Raw genomic sequence first — 22,835 nt, forward strand, 5'->3', positions numbered from 1 at the left:
AGTTTGTCCCCCAAATTAATTTTTTTTACCCCACAATTACAGTACCTTTTTTGGGGTATCCTGAGGACTTTTTTTAATTTTTTTTACACAGAATACTTTTATGGGACTCTCCCAGGGGTGCAGGCTATTTTTTTTAAGGCTGCACCCCTAAACCCCAATTCTTCACTTTTTTCCACCATGTATTACATGGAGAAAAGTTATCCCCATTTTTTAACTATGCGAAAAGTCTTTAAAATTTAATACGGGGATAATTGAAACAGGCAAAAATGTCATCATCCGTCTCTTCCTCAAATTAAATATGGCCCATAGTCTGATACTTTATTTTCTGCATGTATGGCTGCTGCTAATGTCTGTGCGATGACATCACAGTGGTCTTATGATGTCACAATGAGTGGTAAGCCAGGGCAGCACACTAGAGTGTATGCGGTTTCCTGGTGCCTCTTAGAGTGAGAAGTGATTGCTGGAGCTGGTTGTGTTTTATTGGAGAGTGTATTGGTAGTTATAGGTTATAGTTTTTATAGTTTTATTTTCCTTAGTGTTAAGCTTAGATAGTGTTTAGTTATATTAGGTTTGTTTATAAGTATTATTTATAGTTTAGTTTAGGATTTAGCATTTAGAATAGTATTTAGTATAGTTATTTAGTTTAGGATTTAGCATTTAGAATAGTATTTAGTATAGTTATTTAGTTAGGAGTTAGCATTTTAGTATAGTTATTTAGTTTAGGATTTAGTATTTAGATTAGTATAGTAGTAGGAGAGGAGTTAGGCCGGCACATTAGGGAGCAGCCATGAGCTGTTTCCGCTTCAGCATATTCCGCCGATGCTTCCGGAGAGAGGTAAGTGCTCGGTTATTGTTATTTGTGGTACTTTGTTATTTGCACAATTAGGGTTTTTCATGGATCTCAAAAGCGGGTGGGTCTTACCTGAAAGTGGGCGTGTCTGGGCATAGGTGGCGGCGTTTTGTCCCAGTTTATTAGGCCTAAATGTCAGGAGGTGTCTGTGCCCAAATCTGACTAAGCTAAGAGGTCATTTATTATTATTATTTATAGTATTGCTGGTTCTCAGTGGCCGCAAATCATAGTCGTTACATATGAGCTGGCATGGTTGTTCTAGTCCAGGGTGTACACCATGCAGCCTTCCAGCTGTTGTGGAACTACACATCCCAGCATGCCGTGCCACAGTGTAGCTATTAGGGAATACTGAACTATGGCAGGGCATGCTGGGATGTGTAGTCCCACAACACCTGCAGGGCCACATGTTGAAAGCCCCTGTTAGTCTATGAAAACCCCACCTCATGTACCCTTATGCCTGTAACATGGGGCACTGATGAGTACCTGCCATTCTGTACCACACTGCTTGTACCTAACAAGGAAAAGGGCCTCAGTATAATGACTGTTATATCATTCATGCTGTAAATACATTTATTAGTTGCTTATAATATGGGGAAACTTGTGTATTAGTCGCCCTGTAAATATATCAGTGACTACAGTGTTATGTAATAGTGGTGATAATGATGATGATAAGCTGGAGGTAATTACTCTATCTTGCTGCATTTCATTATATTGGTCTTTCATATAAATTAATAGAGATTTGTGTTTTACACTTTTCTTTCTGCTCCATTGTAAGTAAATATGACTTTCCCTTTGTGTTACTGTATTACTGGATACATAAATGATACTCCTGCCTGTGATTCCAGCAGTAGAATACAGAAAATTTACATTATTCCCATTACTTGGCAGTTGGCGAGACCATTACTGCTGTAGCAGGGCGTTGTGCCACCCTGTGCCGGCCCCACCCCCAATCACGTGCTGGCATGATGTCACACTGAGGGGGGGTTGCCCTCCCTAGGAATTACAGCACTATCTGGAGCATCTTAGATTGCTCAAGGCGGCTCTACAGGCTACAGGGTGCATCTGCATTAGCGTTACTGGCTGCAGACGGCCATTCCAGGCACCCCCGCAAACCAAGTGCAGATGCCGTGGGGCAGCCACAGTACCGCCCCATGGAGCTGCCCCCTGGGAGACAGTACTGCTCGCACACCGCTAGGTATGGCCCTGGAGACCATCATATATAAATGTACACAGAAGTGGTTAGTGCAGCCTGGGTGAGCTCCGCATAGAAAGCAGTGACACATGTTTATAATGGATGCTGGGCAGAAGAGGACGTTCCTTATGTATAGTGATATAATCACACTTGTCTGCCTGCTCTGATAGTAACATAAAATGGATTTTTATTATGTACAATATATCTGAATGTCCTACAAGAGCTGGAGATACGGAATACTTTCACTAGTTTATTTATTAAACCTTTTTCTTTGTGCAAGAAAAAAAAGACTGGTCTCCACGGGGTCCCCTGAGCTAATGGACATACTTCTGCCACTATAATGCTGCTTCTTGGCTGTTCCCAACAGCATAGGCCAGGGGTAAGCAACATGCTGCACTACTGTGGTACTATACATCCCAGCATGCCCTGCCACAGTTTAGGATGCCCTAACAGCAAATCTGTGGCAAAGTATGCTGGGATGTGTAGTTTCATAGCTGCTGGCATACAAGGCCAGCACTAACATTAGACAGCCGCCTAAGGGCGCCAGTCTCTGGAGGCGGCCACTGAGTCCACAAAAAAAAATGAATGGCATAATTTGTGGCTGAGTGGCATATAATGAATTTGTGGCACAGCTGTGTGGCATATTATGAAATCACAGCAGTGTTACATTATGTCATGTTAGCATAAGGAACATTATGATTTTGGTGCTCTAGTGTGTGCAATATTCTATATAGTATATATGAATGTGGGACACTGCTGTGTGCAATACTCTATATAGTATATATGAATGTGGGACACTGCTGTGTGCAATACTCTATATAGTATATATGAATGTGGGACACTGCTGTGTGCAATACTCTATATAGTATATATGAATGTGGGACACTGCTGTGTGGAATACTCTATATAGTATATGAATGTGGGACACTGCTGTGTGCAATACTCTATATAGTATATATGAATGTGGGACACTGCTGTGTGCAATACTCTATATAGTATATGAATGTGGGACACTGCTGTGTGCAATATTCTATATAGTATATATGAATGTGGGACACTGCTGTGTGCAATATTCTATATAGTATATATGAATGTGGGACACTGCTGTGTGCAATATCCTATATAGTATATGAATGTGGGACACTGCTGTGTGCAATACTCTATATAGTATATATGAATGTGGGACACTGCTGTGTGCAATACTCTATATAGAATATGAATGTGGGACACTGCTGTGTGCAATATTCTATATAGTATATGAATGTGGGACACTGCTGCGTGCTATATTCTATATAGTATATATGAATGTGGGACACTGCTGTGTGGCATATTATGTAACTGGGGAGACTGACACGTGGCATATTATGAATTGGAGGGAGCAGGGGCGGTTGGTAACATGTCGCCTAGTCACCCGGAAACCTTGCACCGGCCCTGCTGGTATATACCGCCCTTGGCTTACCATTGGCTCTGCATATCCTCCACAGTGTGTATGACGGACACTCTGACCTGCGCTTTCTGTATATATAAATACATGTATTATAAACCACACACAGGGATAGCGGCTCGGATAGGATAGATGACTCTCACAGACACTGCACTGGTCTGGTGGCTGACAAGGCTTTATATTGTATTATATAGATTACAATTGTATCACAAAAATGGGTGGAACCTAATTCCTAATGTTTCTGTTGTTTTAGAAGAAATCAGAAAAAGAGACTGTACAAAGCTCAGGGCAGGCTGCGGAGGTAAGTGTCCTTCATCCAGTCAGCATGTCAGCAACCACAAAGCCAAGTGCAATAAAATGCTGACAGTAACATTGTAATCATGTGGAATTAGAGTTAGGCATATTAGGGATAACTTTATCCTAAAAAATCAACATCATGACTATCATCATTGACAATGTGGACATTCTGGCAGTATCACATGATGTCACTGCCGACATGTCACCTGCTGACATTTGAAACATGTTGATATTGTGAACATGCCGACATATACCCAAGCTGTCCCTAGTAACAGGCTTGTTGCTGTGCAGGATATTATATATATTAGAGAAGTATCACACCCATCTCTGGGGTAGTGTTTCCCTGCTAAGTGCAGTTATGTTATGTACAAATGGAGGGGACATGGTCAATGTATGTATAAAAGTCATTTATTACATGCATTTCAGTATGTATCAATACACTAGGCTACTATCCATTTTTCAAAATATTCAAAAAGGGATTATTAGAACATCATGTGATAACAGCAGCATGCCACATAGCATACAGAATGTAAGTAGGGCTGGCCATACAGATGAGGGGTATGAATATAGTACTAAAAGCAGAGGCATATCTATAATGGGTGCAGGGTGTGCAGTGTACAGGGGCCACTGGGTCCTAAACCACACACCCTGCACACCATCCTTCAATACTCATCTCTCCGTAGTCCCACGTTGGCGGCAGCAGTTATGTACAAATCACCGTTCCATTTTCCCACCGTTTTATGCATAAGCAGAAGGAAAATCACTGGGATAAGTGGCTGCCACACCATTTCCCTAATGATCTGCGCATGTGCAGTAGACTTTGGCACAGCGCTAGAGTATAGTAGTGCCCAGAGTCTACTGCTGCACTCAGTATGCTGCCGGCTGCTGGGTAGAGAGGAGGGGCCCTTGGAGAGAAACTGCACATGGGCCCCCCTACTATCTTATTATGCCCCTGACTAAAATGTTCTGGTAAGGAAGTAAAATGATAGAAAAATGCTGAGTGAGGGGAGAGGTGTGGAAGTGCCTCCCAATAGTCCTGATCAGGGCTGCCAAGAGATCATCCAGACTTTGTGCTTGGGGGTAACTGGCCATGCCCATCAGGGGGCCTCTGATGGTGGTGGAATGTACTAAGGGCCGTGGCTGCTCCATCATATGAGTGCACCGGGCAATGGACCCCCACCAAATCATTTCCCAAGAGTGAAGGGCCAGTAACTATCTATGGCATCGGCTCTTATCTCCAGTCCTCAAGTTCCCCAAACAGGTCACAGTTTCAGGATTTTTGACAATTGCTATCCCAGAAAAATAGATGAACTCATTGGTGCATGATTGAAGAAATCCAGAAAACATGAGCTGTGGTTAGTTCAGGACTGGAGTTGAGAACCCCTGGAATGAGGGATTATATCAGCAGATTTAGCACTATATCTGTCATGTATTATAGACTGATATGTGTCTACATTATTGTGTAGCAGTTATACAATTGTTGTGTATATAACAAGATAGTGAATAGCTTATCTGAGTGTTATGATCACTAATGCAGCAGTGTTTATAAGCCATGTCCTTGTCCTGCATTGTATTGTACTGTAAGTCACTGATTTCTTCTCTTGTGGCTCCATATAAATAAAGGATGATTATAATAATAACTGGGTCTTTCTGCCATTGAAGGTCTTACCACACAGACTGTATAACCTGGCTCCTACAGTGCAGGTCACTGTGAGGAAGGGCAAGAAAGGATTTGGGATGTCTACCACCAGGAACAAGGATAACTTTCTGGAGATTCTGACAGTAGCTAAGGATGGACCTATTGACCAAAGTGGTCTAAAAAAAGGTAATATAAATATTCATATGTGTAAGATAACAGTATTATCTAAAGTCAGATATATGTGCTGCCAGAAAAGTAATTGTATTAGTAGAATATAAAGGAGTAACTAATGCACTTACATGACAATGCAAATATATCCCATACTGTAAGCTCTCACGAGCAGGGCCCTCTTCCCTCATGGGCTATTTCTTCCCTCACTGTGGGGACTATTCATCATACCTAAATATTCTCTGGAGGTAATTAGGATTAGTACTGGCATGGAGTTCTACCTAATTTACCGGAGGATTCATTATTCCTCCTCTCCATCACTATCTATTCCGAAAAGATGTAATTTTTGCGATGACAGCTTTTCGGGAAATAGATAGTTTTCCCTCACTACTAGGGATGAGCGGGTTCGGTTCCCTGAGAACCGAACCCACCCGAACTTCGGGGATCCGGGGCGATCCGAGCCCAAGCTCGGATCTCCCTGTCTGCCCCGGATCCCTCTCCCGAGGCAAAACCTCGAGATCTGCTGTCAGATCTCGAGGTTTTGCCTCGAGCGGCCATTTAAAAAAAAATGCCTTTGCCTTTAATGGACAAAGTGCTGATTGGCTGACAGAGCCGTCTGTCACGGCTCTCAGCCAATCAGCATTATGGTGCTCATTTGCATGTAGCACAGACTCGTGAGATCCGTGCTACATGCATCTGTGTGATTGACAGTGACACAGAGCACAGATGGGTCAGTGAGACCCGTCTGTGCTGCTGTGTATTTCAATGACACAGATGCACGCACGGACCAGGAGATCCGTGCTACTTGCATCTGTGTCATTGACACAGAGCACTGACGGGTCCGTGAGACCCGTCTGTGCTGCTGTGGTAAAAAAAAAAAAAAAAAAACCTGTGTAAAAAAAGAAAAAAATGGCGTGCCCCCCCCAAAAAAGAGCAACAAGCCCCGGGCATTAGTGACCCAGTGCTGGGTGTGCTTAAATACAGGGGACAAACGACGTAGGGGTCCCCTGTACTTAAGCACAACCAGCACCGGGCTAGTCAGAACCAGCGCTGGTTGCCAAAATACGGGGGACAAATGACGTAGGGGTCCCCCGTATTCTGCGCAACCAGCTCTGGGTTCTGATCCGGTCCTGGTTCTGGAAATACAGGGGAAAAAAATTAGTAGGGTTCCCCTGAATGTTCCAGAACCAGCACTGGACTTTTTCTAGCGGGGGGCTGATGCCACAGCCAGGGGAGCCCTTTCACCGGGCCCCCCCAGCCGCGGCATCAGCCCTGACCGCTAGTCAGCCCAGGCCAGGGATCCCTGGAGAGCTGGGGACCCCCCCAATAAAGGGGTCACCCTCTCCAGGGCACCCCAGGCCCAGGCTGATAGCCCGGGGCTATCCCCGCCACCCCTGGTGGCGGTGGGTGGCGGGTTGATTGTGTGGTGTGGTGTAAATAAAGAATATCAAACATTGTCTTTACAAGTAGAACTGCAAGTCCCAGCAAGCCTGCCCCGCATGCTGGTACTTGGAGAACCACAAGTACCAGCATGCAGGGCATTAAGGGCCCACTAGTACCTGTAGTTCACCTGTAAAAAAATGTTTAAAAAAAACACAGGACACACACACCGTGACAGTATAAGTTTATTAAACATACACACACACACACACACATGTACACATACTCACCTATGTAACCTGTAGCATCGGTCCACTTGTCCGGTAAAGTATCCATAGGGGACCTGTGAAAAAAAACATACTCACCATCTCCTATGCGAGGTTCTGTCCTCTTCGTTCCAAAGTAGGCATCCCCGGACTTGGCAAAAAAATAAACGAAAATGCGATCCACGAACTTAGTACCGTTCTATAGAACGGTACTTCCCGAATTTTGGCAACCAGTGCTGGTTCTGACTAGCCCGGTGCTGGTTGTGCTTAAGTACAGGGGACCCCTACGTCATTTGTCCCCTGTATTTAAGCACACCCAGCACTGGGTTACTAATGCCCGGGGCTGGTTGCTCTTTTTTGGGGGGGTGCACGCCATTTTTTTCTTTTTTTACACAGGTTTTTTTTTTTTTTTTACCACAGCAGCACAGACGGGTCTCACGGACCTGTCATTGCTCTGTGCCAATCACACAGATGCATGTAGCACGGATCTCCCGGGTTCGTGCTACATGCAAATGGGCACCATAACGCTGATTGGCTTCCTGTCTGCCACTGCAGTGCCACTCCTAGATGGGCCACGTGTTTGTGCCGCCCACTTGTGTCACTTAGCATAGTCATCCAGCTACCTCGGTGCAACCTTTTGGCCTAAAAACAATATTGTGAGGTGTGAGGTGTTCAGAATAGAGTGGAAATGAGTGGAAATTAATGTTATTGGGGTTATTAATAGCGTAGGAACAAAAAAAGGCCCATTTTATGTGATTTTAGCATTTTTTTTTATTTTTTAAGAAAAAATCCAGATCCAAAACACAAAACCCAGAACCCAAAACACGGAAGGGTGGTTTTGGCAAAACCAATCCAGATCCAAAACACGAAGAAAGATCCAGATCCAAAACCAAAACACAAAACACGAAAAGTGGCCGGTGCACACCCCTACTCACTACACTACCTTACCACAGCTGTAATCTGTGCTGCGCATACGCCATTACATTCGTAATACCAGCACATGCACAGCACTACCTACAGCTGCGGTAATTTTGTCAATGACTTTGGGCACTACTATAGGGGGCATTACCACTTTGGGGAACTACTAATGGGTGCACTACTAATGGGGGCATTGCCACTTGGGGCACTACTATTGGGGGCATTACTACTGGGGTACAACTATTGGGGGCACTTCTACAGGGGGCATTACTACTGGTGGCACTACCACTGGGGGAACTACTAATGGGTGCATTACTACTGGGGGTACTACTAATGGGGGCATTACCACTGGGGACACTACTAATGGGTGCATTACTAGTGGGGGCACAACTACTGGGTGCATCAATATTGAGGACTCTACTACAGGGGCATTACTACAGGGTGCATTACTAATGGGGGCACTACTAATGGGGGTACTACTAATGGGGGCTTTGCATAAGGGGCACTGCATAAGTTGCACCACTACTGGGGCACTACATAGGGCGCACCACTACCAGGGGCATTGTGTAAGGGGCACTACTGCTGTGGGCATTGTATGAGGGGCACGACTACTGTGATCATTGTGTATAAGGGGCAATAATATGGGAATTGTGTAAAAGGGGCACTACTGTGTTTCATAACATGAATAAGGAATTACTGTGTGGCATAAATTGCACTGATAGTTTACATTTGTTCGTACATACTGTTACACATTGTGCATAAGCACGTTTTATGCCCAGATGCCTTGTTGTTATATATATTATGTATAGTTATTTATATGTAAACACTTGAAGTACACAATAAAGTGAATGTTGCAGCTTATTCTGGTTAGACTTTGTTGTCATTGGTTCTGTAACCAATTATTTGGAAACCCCCCTTTGCCACTGATCTCCTCCCCGCTGGCAGTATTTGGCTATAATGACGGCCGGTGCAGCAATGTGTATAAGTACTGTCCATGTCCTGCAATGTTCTGTACTGTAAGTCCCTGTTTTCTTGTTTTGTACATACCGTTCCTGTGTATGTACTCTGTAAGGTGCTGCGGACCCCTCATGACGCCATATAAATAAAGGATAATAATAATATAGGACCTGATTCTGAGTTGGGCACAAGTGATGATCCTAATGATGGTGGCTGCAGCTGCAGATGGACAATGAGTGGGTAGGCCAGCCTTCCGCATGCAGACTAGCAGCTACTCGCCATACAGGGGCGTATACTCGCATAGACAGCTGGATACCTGCATTAGCATAAGGGAGTAAGGAGGCTGCCATGGCCGTGTGGGAAAGGGCCGCAGGTGCGTCTGTCTGAAAATCAGCCCCATAGTACATAATCAGGTTCTCCAGCAGATGGCAGTAGTAACCTATAACCAAGGAAGTAATAGTAATCCCAGCTGCTGCACGTGTTATCAGCCAATGTTACCGTCCTCAGGAGAACACACACAGCCTATGTATAGGGGGCGTAGTGACACTTATACAGATCATAGTGCCGCAGTGTAATGGCTACATTTATAGTACTGATATAAGAGACACATAAAGACGGGAAATAAAAGGACAATAAAATTAGATAAAGGGCCACAAAAAAAACATCAGTATAATTCAGAACTATGAGGAATAATTCTGTGGCCAATCAGCCAAACTAACTATAATTACATCATGTGAATAAAGATCCCTGGTGTGTATAAGAAATACATGTGTGTACACACTAATGTACAAAATCTGCATTAACCAGTTAGCCGGCGGCGTCGCATGTGATGTGATCGCAGCCAACAGTGCTTCCTTCAGCTGTCAATGTCGCATCACATGTGACCGTGCCGCCATGCTGCTTCCCCCGGCTTTTCCATAGCAGATCCGTTCTCCTCACAACAGATCTCCTCTGACTCCTTGGACCCCCTGGAAGTGATAAGCGGTCTCTGACCATCGATATCACTTCCGGAATCGTGCCCCAGAATGCCGTGCGAACAGCACCCCTGGGCGCATGTGCCGGGGATCACAGTGCGAGGAGAGGAACTTACTTCCCCTCCAAGTACTATTTGGCAAGTGCAAGGATCAGCTTCAGCATGGGGGACTGATAATCGGTCCCCCCTGACACACACTCTGCTGCTCTCTGTATATGGGGGAGGGGGGTAAATGCCCATGGGGGTTGGGGGGCTATCTAGCATCAGTGGGGGAGGAATAATATATAGAAATATGATGCTGGATGGGGGTAAAAAATAATAAATAAAACATTCTTGTCACAGGGTAGGAGGGGGCAAAGAAAAATTGAGTTTTTACAGGGGGGTTGGTTTAGAAAACAGATATATTTTTTACTACTAATGGGGTTTGGGGGGTATTATTATTAGGATTTATGGTCCATGGGGGGGTCTATTGCCTATAGGGAGTGGGATGTTATTTTATAATGGGGCCTATAGACACAGGGGGATGGTGGGGGGGTTGTAAAACACAACCTAGATATATAAAATATATATTTAAATATATTATTACAAATAAGTTTTAAACTTAAATAAAAAAAAGACAGCTGAAGCTAATACCTTGGGCACAATGACAAATGCATATTTATATGTCGCTAACCCCTTCACGTTATTTTATATTCAATTATGTTATCATTTACAGGAGATGAACTGATTGAATTTAATAAAGAAAATGTCATGGGGTGGACCACGGTGGAGTTAATGCGTCTGGTAAGGACCATCCGTACCGGAGAAAAGATGAAGATATTGGTGTATCGGGGTCGGTCATCTGCCTTACCAACAGAAGAGGCCAAGGAAACGTAAGTGTCATATAAGCACTATTTATATTTAGCTGACAGATAATGGTTTTAACGACAAAATGATATAATGTTTAGACTATAAAATATAAATGCTCGTATTACAGCATTATTATTATGGTGTATGTACATTTAGGACTCCTCCGTATGCATAGGATAACTCGGCCAGATCAGGCAGATCATAACCAGCATAAATCAGCGCTAATGCAGGTGATCGCCTGATAGATTCAGCTGCACAAACATTCAGCAGCTTGGTGATAATGGACATCTTTGAAAAGAGAATAATTCATAAATACATTTAGAAAGAAAAGTGTGGCGCAGCCTGTGTGCGGGGCACCGCTGTCAGGCGATACGCTCCTAAATCCAGAGGGAATAGTTTTCTGGCTGTCTAGAAGCGACTGACATAGTAACTCTCTCTGTTTTACAGCGCAGAACAGGATACCGGTGACAGATCTTTAGTTTCATCTGAAGGATATCAGAGTGTCAGTGACCCAGTCAGAGAGCTCAGCGTGGGCGTATCACCCTACAGTGATGTGGTAATACACAGGGCCTGGGAAGATGATGATAAAGATGATGATAAAGAGGAGGAGGAGGAGAAGGAGAAAGAGAAGGAGGAGAAGGAGAAGGAGGAGAAGGAGAAGGAGAAGGAGGAGATGGAGAAGGAGAAGAAGGATGACTCATGTTTACCAAAATATTTACTTCGCATGGTTTGGAAGGACAAGAACAGTAATTTAAGGATCCAAATAACATACTCAGTGAAATGGAAGATCAGAGAATAGTCCCAGCACAATATCCTCCCAATACCATCTATAACTGGGGCCATTAGTTTAGCCCAATAGAAATGAAGGATGAGATAAAATCACATAATGTAGAACAAAAACAATTATAAATTTGTTGTTTCATTGAAATGTTTAATGTATCAATAAAAGATTCCCATATAGAGAATTGTTTTTCCAGTCGTTGTTCTTTATGTAAGTACATCTGCACCCAGTCCATCCTGAACACCTGAAAAAGCTTTTCCTTACACATGTGTATCCATTGTTGTAATATACACTTCCTCGCCACGGCCGAGAGAATCAGAAGTAACCTGCGACAACCCAATGACACTGTACAGGTTGTTGTGATAATGCCAAAAAATGTCCCATTCTGGAGTCAACGGTAAAAAATTTACTAATTCCGATAACTTGAAGCCAAAATACTTTTATAGAAGAGCAATCCCAAAAACACAGATAAAGGGAAGCATCTGGTCTCGTACATTTTGGACAAGCGGATGATGGGGAAAATATAAATGGCTACGAGAGGGAGAAAAATATCCTCTATCAAACATTTCCTGATATGTTGTAGCAGACAAGACTGGATGGAGTATAAAAGAGCATTTAGAATCTTTGATTCACTAAAATCAGGAAAGTGTTTCAGCCAACGTGTTATTCCAGTGTCATAATGACCACTGTAACACGGTACCCTAAATATTTTATAAACCAAGGAGATGGCACCCCTAGACCCAATAGAGGAGAGTCGTATCCAGTTGATTCATCCAATCTATAGGGGAAAGGAACGTAACCACCTTAGAGGTATAACACTGCACCTGCAAAAATAATAAGTTATGAGAATGCAAAAAGGGGATAAGAGTCTGACCATTAGAAAAAGACAGTGGGCGATGTGAGGACAGATCTGTAAGCTGATGAACTGTACTAAGACCATTGGAGGCCCAGAATGTAAAAGCAGAAGAGGCCAAACATATAAAAATCTGGCATTACCCAACAGAGGGACAAATAAGGAGTAAGAGGTATTTAGGTACCATGTGTTATGTATAGTGTGCCAGGCTGACCATGCAGACATTAATAACATATTGTCTAATACATCCGCAGGTAAATCAAACTTATTTAGATGTAAGAATCACATTAAGTCCATATTTGTTAGGAGGGATTTCTCTATCAAATAGTTAGTACATAAGTTAGAACATGAAATCCAATCCTTGATGTGTCTGAAAATAGCCGCATAATTATACAGTGCCATACTTGGGAATTAATATCCCCTCCAATCTATTGCCCTGTAACAATTGCAAACTGAGTCGAGGTTTGTTTTTCTTCCAAATAAATTGCCGTAAGGCTGCATCAATTGGCTTATCATCTGTTTTAGTAAGAACTACAGGTAAGACCTGCAGAGGATAAAGCAATTTAGGAAAAGTAATTAATGAAATAAGGTTGGATCTGCCCAAATAAGACAACTGTAAATGATTCCAATCATCCAATTCTGTAAGAGCTGTATCTAAAACATTTGTAATATTAATTGTATACAAGTCATGGCTATTCTTGGAAAAGGCGGATCCCCAGATAAGGAATCAGTGAGGTATTAATGGCCATTGCAAGTGAGTCTTGATGGGTCTATAGGAATTAATAGAGTCTGGCTCTTTGTTAGGTTATAATAAAAGAATTGCGTAAGCATTATTAAAAGTAGGATATTGTAAACCCCATTTTTGAATATTTTGAAAAGCCATTGAGGCCTGGTGATTTGTTAAGTTGCAGACCATCAATGGCAAAGCCTACCTCATCTTCCGTTATGACACTATTAAGAAGCTCCCTCTGTTGGGTCGATACCTCAGGCAGGGCCACCATCAGGGGGGACTGCGGGGACTCCAGTCCCGGGCCCGGAGGGAGAGGGGGCCCGGGTAGCGGAGGTGTGAAATTGTGAAATGCAGTGATGTGCGGTACCGCACCGGGGGCAGCCAAAGAAGTAAAGAGACTTGGTGGCGTTCAATACATGGAGCAGGCCAAAAGCCAATCACAGCAGCTCACGGAACGGCAACCAGCCAATCAGCAGCGGCCGCTGTTGATTGGCTGGCCGCCGTTCCACGAGCTGTAATTGGCTTGCGACCGGCTCCATGTATTAAAAGCCACCGAGACTCTTCTCCTCTTCTCTGGCAGCTGCTGGTGCATTCCACCACGCGGTACCTCACATCACTCTGCGCTGAGGGGGCTCCCAGAGTCACGGAGATGGCCGAGTGTCCAGGTAAGTTTGGGCTCTGTTGTAGGGAGGGAGTGCTTAATTTATGTATTATATACAGTATATATATATATATATATATATATATATATATACAGTGCTCGAAGTGGTAATTTAGAGGTGGGGGTATGGAGATTGAAGCTTCCCCCCCTATGGGCCCTTGCTTCCATATCACCCCATTGTACTTCTAACCCCCCCAAGCCCCCCCTCACACTTCTCCCTGCCTGCTTCCCTCTCTCACACCCTGCCCTTACTGATTCCCTCTCTCTTTCAACCCCTACAATGATTAGCCTGCCTCCCTCTGTCTGCCCCTCTCTCTATTCCCTCTCTCACACCCTCCCCTAATTCTCTCCTACCTGCGCTGCTGGAGTGGAACCACCGGCACCAGGATCCTCTGGTCTTCACTGCAATTTATCTGGCGCCGCTGCGAGCCAATGAGAAGCTGCCATTTGGCAGCTTCTCATTGGCTGGCGGCTGCGAGTCCTGCGATTGGCTGGCGGCCGCGAGTCCCGTGATTGGCTGGTGGCTGCGAGCCTCGTGATTGGCTGGCAGCCGCCCGGTGAGTGGTGCTTACAGTGCAGCCGGGACCAGGTACTTTGTCCCGGCTACATGTCAGCGCCTCCGCTGCCCCTATTGAGATGTGTCCCCTGCGGGACACATCTCTACACATTGCCGCTGCTGTTCCAGCGCTGGGATCCCATACTGGATCCCAGCGCTGGTACATTCACTTCTGCATCTAAAATAAAGTGGGGCCGTGAAGTGGCGGTATGTCATACCGCCGTATACCGCCCCACTTCGACCACTGTATATTAGGGGTGTGCACCGGACACTTTTCGTGTTTTGTGTTTTGGTTTTGGATCTGGATCTTTCTTCGTGTTTTGGATCTGGATTGGTTTTGCCAAAACCACCCTTCCGTGTTTTGGGTTCTGGGTTTTGTGTTTTGGATCTGGATTTTTTCTTAAAAAATAAAAAAACCCCGCTAAAATCACATAAATGGGCCTTTTTTTGTTCCTACGCTATTAATAACCCCAATAACATTATTTCCACTCATTTCCACTCTATTCTGAACACCTCACACCTCACAATATTGTTTTTAGGCCAAAAGGTTGTACCGAGGAAGCTGGATGACTATGCTAAGCGACACAAGGGGGCGGCACAAACACGTGGCCCATCTAGGAGTGGCACTGCAGTGGCAGACAGGAAGCCAATCAGCGTTATGGTGCCCATTTGCATGTAGCACGAACCCGGGAGATCCGTGCTACATGCATCTGTGTGATTGGCACAGAGCAATGACAGGTCCGTGAGACCCGTCTGTGCTGCTGTGGTAAAAAAAAAAAAAAAAACCTGTGTAAAAAAAGAAAAAAATGGCGTGCACCCCCCCAAAAAAGAGCAACCAGCCCCGGGCATTAGTAACCCAGTGCTGGGTGTGCTTAAATACAGGGGACAAACGACGTAGGGGTCCCCTGTACTTAAGCACAACCAGCACCGGGCTAGTCAGAACCAGCGCTGGTTGCCAAAATACGGGGGACAAACGACGTAGGGGTCCCCTGTATTCTGCGCAACCAGCTCTGGGCTCTGATCCGGTCCTGGTTCTGGAGATATAGGGGACAAAAAATGAGTAGGGTTCCCCTGTATGTTCCAGAACCAGCACTGGACTTTTTCTAGCGGGGGGCTGATGCCACAGCCAGGGGAGCCCTTTCACCGGGCCCCCCAGCCGCAGCATCAACCCTGACCGCTAGTCAGCCCAGGCCGGGGATCCCTGGAGAGCTGGGGACCCCCCCAATAAAGGGGTCACCCTCTCCAGGGCACCCCAGGCCCAGGCTGATAGCCCGGGGCTATCCCCGCCACCCCTGGTGGCGGTGGGTGGCGGGTTGATTGTGTGGTGTGGTGTAAATAAAGAATATCAAACATTGTCTTTACAAGTAGAACTGCAAGTCCCAGCTAGCCTGCCCCGCATGCTGGTACTTGGAGAACCACAAGTACCAGCATGCAGGGCATTAAGGGCCCACTAGTACCTGTAGTTCACCTGTAAAAAAAATGTTTAAAAAAACACAGGACACACACACCGTGACAGTATAAGTTTATTAAACATACATACACACACACACATGTACACATACTCACCTATGTAACCTGTAGCATCGGTCCACTTGTCCGGTAAAGTATCCCTAGGGGACCTGTGAAAAAAAACATACTCACCATCTCCTATGCGAGGTTCTGTCCTCTTCGTTCCAAAGTAGGCATCCCCGGACTTGGCAAAAAAAAAAAACGAAAACGCGATCCACGAACTTAGTACCGTTCTATAGAACGGTACTTCCCGAATGAGAGCTTAGCGGCGGGGTATCACCATGGAAACCCCGCTGCTAAGCGTTCATTGGCTGAGAGAGGTCATCTCCCGTCTCTCAGCCAATGAACGGCTCCCTCCATTGTAGTCAATGGTGGGAACCGCAGGGTAAACTTTAATAACCTTGCGGCTCCCAGCATTGACTACAATGGAGGGAGCCGTTCATTGGCTGAGAGAGACGGGAGATGGCCTCTCTCAGCCAATGAACGCTTAGCAGCGGGGTTTCCATGGTGATACCCCGCCGCTAAGCTCTCATTCGGGAAGTACCGTTCTATAGAACGGTACTAAGTTCGTGGATCGCGTTTTCGTTTTTTTTTTTTTGCCAAGTCCGGGGATGCCTACTTTGGAACGAAGAGGACAGAACCTCGCATAGGAGATGGTGAGTATGTTTTTTTTCACAGGTCCCCTATGGATACTTTACCGGACAAGTGGACCGATGCTACAGGGTTACATAGGTGAGTATGTGTACATGTGTGTGTGTGTGTGTATGTATGTTTAATAAACTTATACTGTCACGGTGTGTGTGTCCTGTGTTTTTTTTAAACATTTTTTTACAGGTGAACTACAGGTACTAGTGGGCCCTTAATGCCCTGCATGCTGGTACTTGTGGTTCTCCAAGTACCAGCATGCGGGGCAGGCTTGCTGGGACTTGCAGTTCTACTTGTAAAGACAATGTTTGATATTCTTTATTTACACCACACCACACAATCAACCCGCCACCCACCGCCACCAGGGGTGGCGGGGATAGCCCCGGGCTATCAGCCTGGGCCTGGGGTGCCCTGGAGAGGGTGACCCCTTTATTGGGGGGGTCCCCAGCTCTCCAGGGATCCCCGGCCTGGGCTGACTAGCGGTCAGGGCTGATGCTGCGGCTGGGGGGCCCGGTGAAAGGGCTCCCCTGGCTGTGGCATCAGCCCCCCGCTAGAAAAAGTCCAGTGCTGGTTCTGGAACATACAGGGGAACCCTACTCATTTTTTTCCCCTGTATTTCCAGAACCAGGACCGGATCAGAGCCCAGAGCTGGTTGCGCAGAATACGGGGGACCCCTACGTCGTTTGTCCCCCGTATTTTGGCAACCAGCTCTGGTTCTGACTAGCCCGGTGCTGGTTGTGTTTAAGTACAGGGGACCCCTATGTCGTTTGTCCCCTGTATTTAAGCACACCCAGCACTGGGTCACTAATGCCCGGGGCTGGTTGCTCTTTTTTTGGGGGGGAGGACGCCATTTTTTTCTCTTTTTACACAGGTTTTTTTTTTTTTATTTACCACAGCAGCACAGACGGGTCTCACGGACCCGTTAGTGCTCTGTGTCAATGACACAGATGCAAGTAGCACGGATCTCCTGGTCCGTGCGTGCATCTGTGTCATTGAAATACACAGCAGCACAGACGGGTCTCACTGACCCATCTGTGCTCTGTGTCACTGTCAATCACACAGATGCATGTAGCACGGATCTCACGAGTCCGTGCTACATGCAAATGAGCACCATAATGCTGATTGGCTGAGAGCCGTGACAGACGGCTCTGTCAGCCAATCAGCACTTTGCCCATTAAAGGCAAAGGCATTTTTTTTTAAATGGCCGCTCGAGGCAAAACCTCGAGATCCGACAGCAGATCTCGAGGTTTTGCCTCGGGAGAGGGATCCGGGGCAGACAGGGAGATCCGAGCTTGGGCTCGGATCGCCCCGGATCCCCGAAGTTCGGGTGGGTTCGGTTCTCAGGGAACCGAACCCGCTCATCCCTACTGTATATATATATATATATATATATACACATATATATATATATATGCACAGTATATATACAGTGTGTATATATATATATATATACATAATCATACACATGTGGGTAAATTCTGTTATATTACTTACATTTGCATGCTTAGATTCTGTATATGTGGAGTGTGGTCCCCATCCAACCCTGACCCGTCCTTCCCCTGGTTTTCTTATGTAACCCCCCCCTTTTTTTTAAAATATTTCTGTGTTATTTTAATATTGTTAAAAAAAACATAGTAAATTGTGTACAGGATAGTGACTTAAAGAGAGTGTCCGGCTGTGTATTCAGTATATGCCTAATTCCTAGGTTGGAATCTGAAGTGTATGTTACTGATATGTTACTAATAACATATTCCTATGTTGGAGTGTAATGTGTGTGCTAATAGTATAGGAACTATACCCTGTAATGATCACCTATATTTATGGGGTATTGGGGGAGATGTACTAAGCTCAGAAAAGTGATAAACTGCAGAGTGATAACCACCAGCCACTCAGCTCCCAACTGTCATGTTACAGGCTGTGTTTGAAAATGATAGTTGGGAGCTGATTGGCTGATCGTCATCACTCTCCAGTTTATCATTTTGCAGAGCTTAGTACATATGGCCCATTGATTGAAAAGATTGACATAAAAATTACACATTGCCTTTTGAGAGCTCAGTGCGTGTCCTGGGAGGCTGGGGCAACATTGCCAGCCCCCTACCCAAAATTTACTATGGTGCTTGGCAATGCCTGATCCACTTTACAGCATGCAGAAATGTGACATTGGGACAAAATAAGCCCGCCTCCATCTACAGAGCTCCACCCACTTGGTTAAAAAATTGCTCCTCTCTGGGTGTGTGAATTGTGGGAGGTGGGAGGTCTGCTATTCTGCCCCTGCGTACCCCTAACTTAGGGCCATATTCAATTAGGTGCAAAAAGTCTGGGCTTTTCGCATGCCGGACTTTTCGCACCACATCGGAGGTTTAACAGGGGATAAAGTATCATGTGTGTGCCCAGCAGAAAGGTAAGTGGCAAAAAGTCAGATGAATTTTTGGGAATTCATCCTGGCATCCCCCTAAAGATGTCCTGACACGGGGGATCACTATGGGTACCCGCGATTTTGCCTGCTGAAGGTAATTGGGGTTGTTTAATAGCCGCGGCAGGTGCATAAATGTGCCTGTGAAGAACTAGTGAAGAATAACACTTAGCTTTTTTTTTTGCTAAAAATAACTAGGCCCATCAAATTTGGGGTACAAGAAAATGGGTGTAAGCATATTTTTAAATCCCTAAAGTTATTTTTTTTAATTCTTCAAAAATGGACCTGCCGCTACCAGCCTCATTCTTGAAAACACCTGCCGCATACTTGGGAACCCCCCCGGGATCAATTTCGCTAGTTTAGAAGTTTGTCCCCCAAATTTATTTTTTTTACCCCACAATTACAGTACCTTTTTTGGGGTATCCTGAGGACTTTTTTTAATTTTTTTTACACAGAATACCTTTATGGGACTCTCCCAGGGGTGCAGGCTATTTTTTTTAAGGCTGCACCCCTAAACCCCAATTCTTCACTTTTTTTCCACCATGTATTACTTGGAGAAAAGTTATCCCCATTTTTTAACTATGCGAAAAGTCTTTAAAATTTAATACGGGGATAATTGAAACAGGCAAAAATGTCATCATCCGTCTCTTCCTCAAATTAAATACGGCCCATAGTCTGATACTTTATTTTCTGCATGTATGGCTGCTGCTAATGTCTGTGCGATGACATCACAGTGGTCTTATGATGTCACAATGAGTGGTAAGCCAGGGCAGCACACTAGAGTGTATGCTGTTTCCTGGTGCCTCTTAGAGTGAGAAGCGATTGCTGGAGCTGGTTGTGTTTTATTGGAGAGTGTATTGGTAGTTATAGGTTATAGTTTTTATAGTTTTATTTTCCTTAGTGTTAAGCTTAGATAGTGTTTAGTTATATTAGGTTTGTTTATAAGTATTATTTATAGTTTAGTTTAGGATTTAGCATTTAGACTAGTATATAGTATAGTTATTTAGTTTAGGATTTAGTATTTAGATTAGTATTTAGTATAGTTATTTAGTTAGGAGTTAGCATTTTAGTATAGTTATTTAGATTAGGATTTAGTATTTAGATTAGTATAGTAGTAGGACAGGAGTTAGGCCGGCACATTAGGGAGCAGCCATGAGCTGTTTCCGCTTCAGCATATTCCACCGATGCTTCCGGAGAGAGGTAAGTGCTCGGTTATTGTTATTTGTGGTACTTTGTTATTTGCACAATTAGGGTTTTTCATGGATCTCAAAAGGGGGCGGGTCTTACCTGAAAGTGGGCGTGTCTGGGCATAGGTGGCGGCGTTTTGTCCCAGTTTATTAGGCCTAAATGTCAGGAGGTGTCTGTGCCCAAATCTGACTAAGCTAAGAGGTCATTTATTATTATTATTTATAGTATTGCTGGTTCTCAGTGGCCGCAAATCATAGTCGTTACATATGAGCTGGCATGGTTGTTCTAGTCCAGGGTGTACACCATGCAGCCTTCCAGCTGTTGTGGAACTACACATCCCAGCATGCCATGCCACAGTGTAGCTATTAGGGAATACTGAACTATGGCAGGGCATGCTGGGATGTGTAGTCCCACAACACCTGCAGGGCCACATGTTGAAAGCCCCTGTTAGTCTATGAAAACCCCACCTCATGTACCCTTATGCCTGTAACATGGGGCACTGATGAGTACCTGCCATTTTGTACCACACTGCTTGTACCTAACAAGGAAAAGGGCCTCAGTATAATGACTGTTATATCATTCATGCTGTAAATACATTTATTAGTTGCTTATAATATGGGGAAACTTGTGTATTAGTCGCCCTGTAAATATATCAGTGACTACAGTGTTATGTAATAGTGGTGATAATGATGATGATAAGCTGGAGGTAATTACTCTATCTTGCTGCATTTCATTATATTGGTCTTTCATATAAATTAATAGAGATTTGTGTTTTACACTTTTCTTTCTGCTCCATTGTAAGTAAATATGACTTTCCCTTTGTGTTACTGTATTACTGGATACATAAATGATACTCCTGCCTGTGATTCCAGCAGTAGAATACAGAAAATTTACATTATGCCCATTACTTGGCAGTTGGCGAGACCATTACTGCTGTAGCAGGGCGTTGTGCCACCCTGTGCCAGCCCCACCCCCAATCATGTGCTGGCATGATGTCACACTGAGGGGGGGTTGCCCTCCCTAGGAATTACAGCACTATCTGGAGCATCTTAGATTGCTCAAGGCGGCTCTACAGGCTACAGGGTGCATCTGCATTAGCGTTACTGGCTGCAGACGGCCATTCCAGGCACCCCCGCAAACCAAGTGCAGATGCCGTGGGGCAGCCACAGTACCGCCCCATGGAGCTGCCCCCTGGGAGACAGTACTGCTCACACACCGCTAGGTATGGCCCTGGAGACCATCATATATAAATGTACACAGAAGTGGTTAGTGCAGCCTGGGTGAGCTCCGCATAGAAAGCAGTGACACATGTTTATAATGGATGCTGGGCAGAAGAGGACGTTCCTTATGTATAGTGATATAATCACACTTGTCTGCCTGCTCTGATAGTAACATAAAATGGATTTTTATTATGTACAATATATCTGAATGTCCTATAAGAGCTGGAGATACGGAATACTTTCACTAGTTTATTTATTAAACCTTTTTCTTTGTGCAAGAAAAAAAAGACTGGTCTCCACGGGGTCCCCTGAGCTAATGGACATACTTCTGCCACTATAATGCTGCTTCTTGGCTGTTCCCAACATCATAGGCCAGGGGTAAGCAACATGCTGCACTACTGTGGTACTATACATCCCAGCATGCCCTGCCACAGTTTAGGATGCCCTAACAGCAAATCTGTGGCAAAGTATGCTGGGATGTGTAGTTTCATAGCTGCTGGCATACAAGGCCAGCACTAACATTAGACAGCCGCCTAAGGGCGCCAGTCTCTGGAGGCGGCCACTGAGTCAACAAAAAAAAATGAATGGCATAATTTGTGGCTGAGTGGCATATAATGAATTTGTGGCACAGCTGTGTGGCATATTATGAAATCGCAGCAGTGTTACATTATGTCATGTTAGCATAAGGAACATTATGATTTTGGTGCTCTAGTGTGTGCAATATTCTATATAGTATATATGAATGTGGGACACTGCTGTGTGCAATACTCTATATAGTATATATGAATGTGGGACACTGCTGTGTGCAATACTCTATATAGTATATATGAATGTGGGACACTGCTGTGTGCAATACTCTATATAGTATATATGAATGTGGGACACTGCTGTGTGGAATACTCTATATAGTATATGAATGTGGGACACTGCTGTGTGCAATACTCTATATAGTATATATGAATGTGGGACACTGCTGTGTGCAATACTCTATATAGTATATGAATGTGGGACACTGCTGTGTGCAATATTCTATATAGTATATATGAATGTGGGACACTGCTGTGTGCAATATTCTATATAGTATATATGAATGTGGGACACTGCTGTGTGCAATATCCTATATAGTATATGAATGTGGGACACTGCTGTGTGCAATACTCTATATAGTATATATGAATGTGGGACACTGCTGTGTGCAATACTCTATATAGAATATGAATGTGGGACACTGCTGTGTGCAATATTCTATATAGTATATGAATGTGGGACACTGCTGCGTGCAATATTCTATATAGTATATATGAATGTGGGACACTGCTGTGTGGCATATTATGTAACTGGGGAGA

The 22,835-nt window shown here is 44.6% G+C and overlaps 1 protein-coding gene across 1 annotated transcript in view; it reads left to right on the plus strand.

Moving 5' to 3' along the window:
* The window catches only part of LOC148521282 (membrane-associated guanylate kinase, WW and PDZ domain-containing protein 3-like), a 199,005-nt gene that overhangs the window by 136,092 nt on the left and 40,078 nt on the right, over positions 1-22,835 (plus strand). Inside the window, exons 22-25 of the mRNA XM_088475401.1 lie at positions 3,740-3,787; positions 5,446-5,608; positions 10,800-10,956; positions 11,381-11,489. Of these exons, the coding sequence (XP_088331527.1) occupies positions 3,740-3,787; positions 5,446-5,608; positions 10,800-10,956; positions 11,381-11,489 (477 nt within the window). The remainder of the gene's footprint in view (positions 1-3,739; positions 3,788-5,445; positions 5,609-10,799; positions 10,957-11,380; positions 11,490-22,835) is intronic.

This window comes from Taudactylus pleione, unplaced genomic scaffold (assembly GCF_031769625.1).
Source record: "Taudactylus pleione unplaced genomic scaffold, aTauple2 ptg000171l, whole genome shotgun sequence".
NCBI lineage: Eukaryota > Metazoa > Chordata > Amphibia > Anura > Myobatrachidae > Taudactylus > Taudactylus pleione.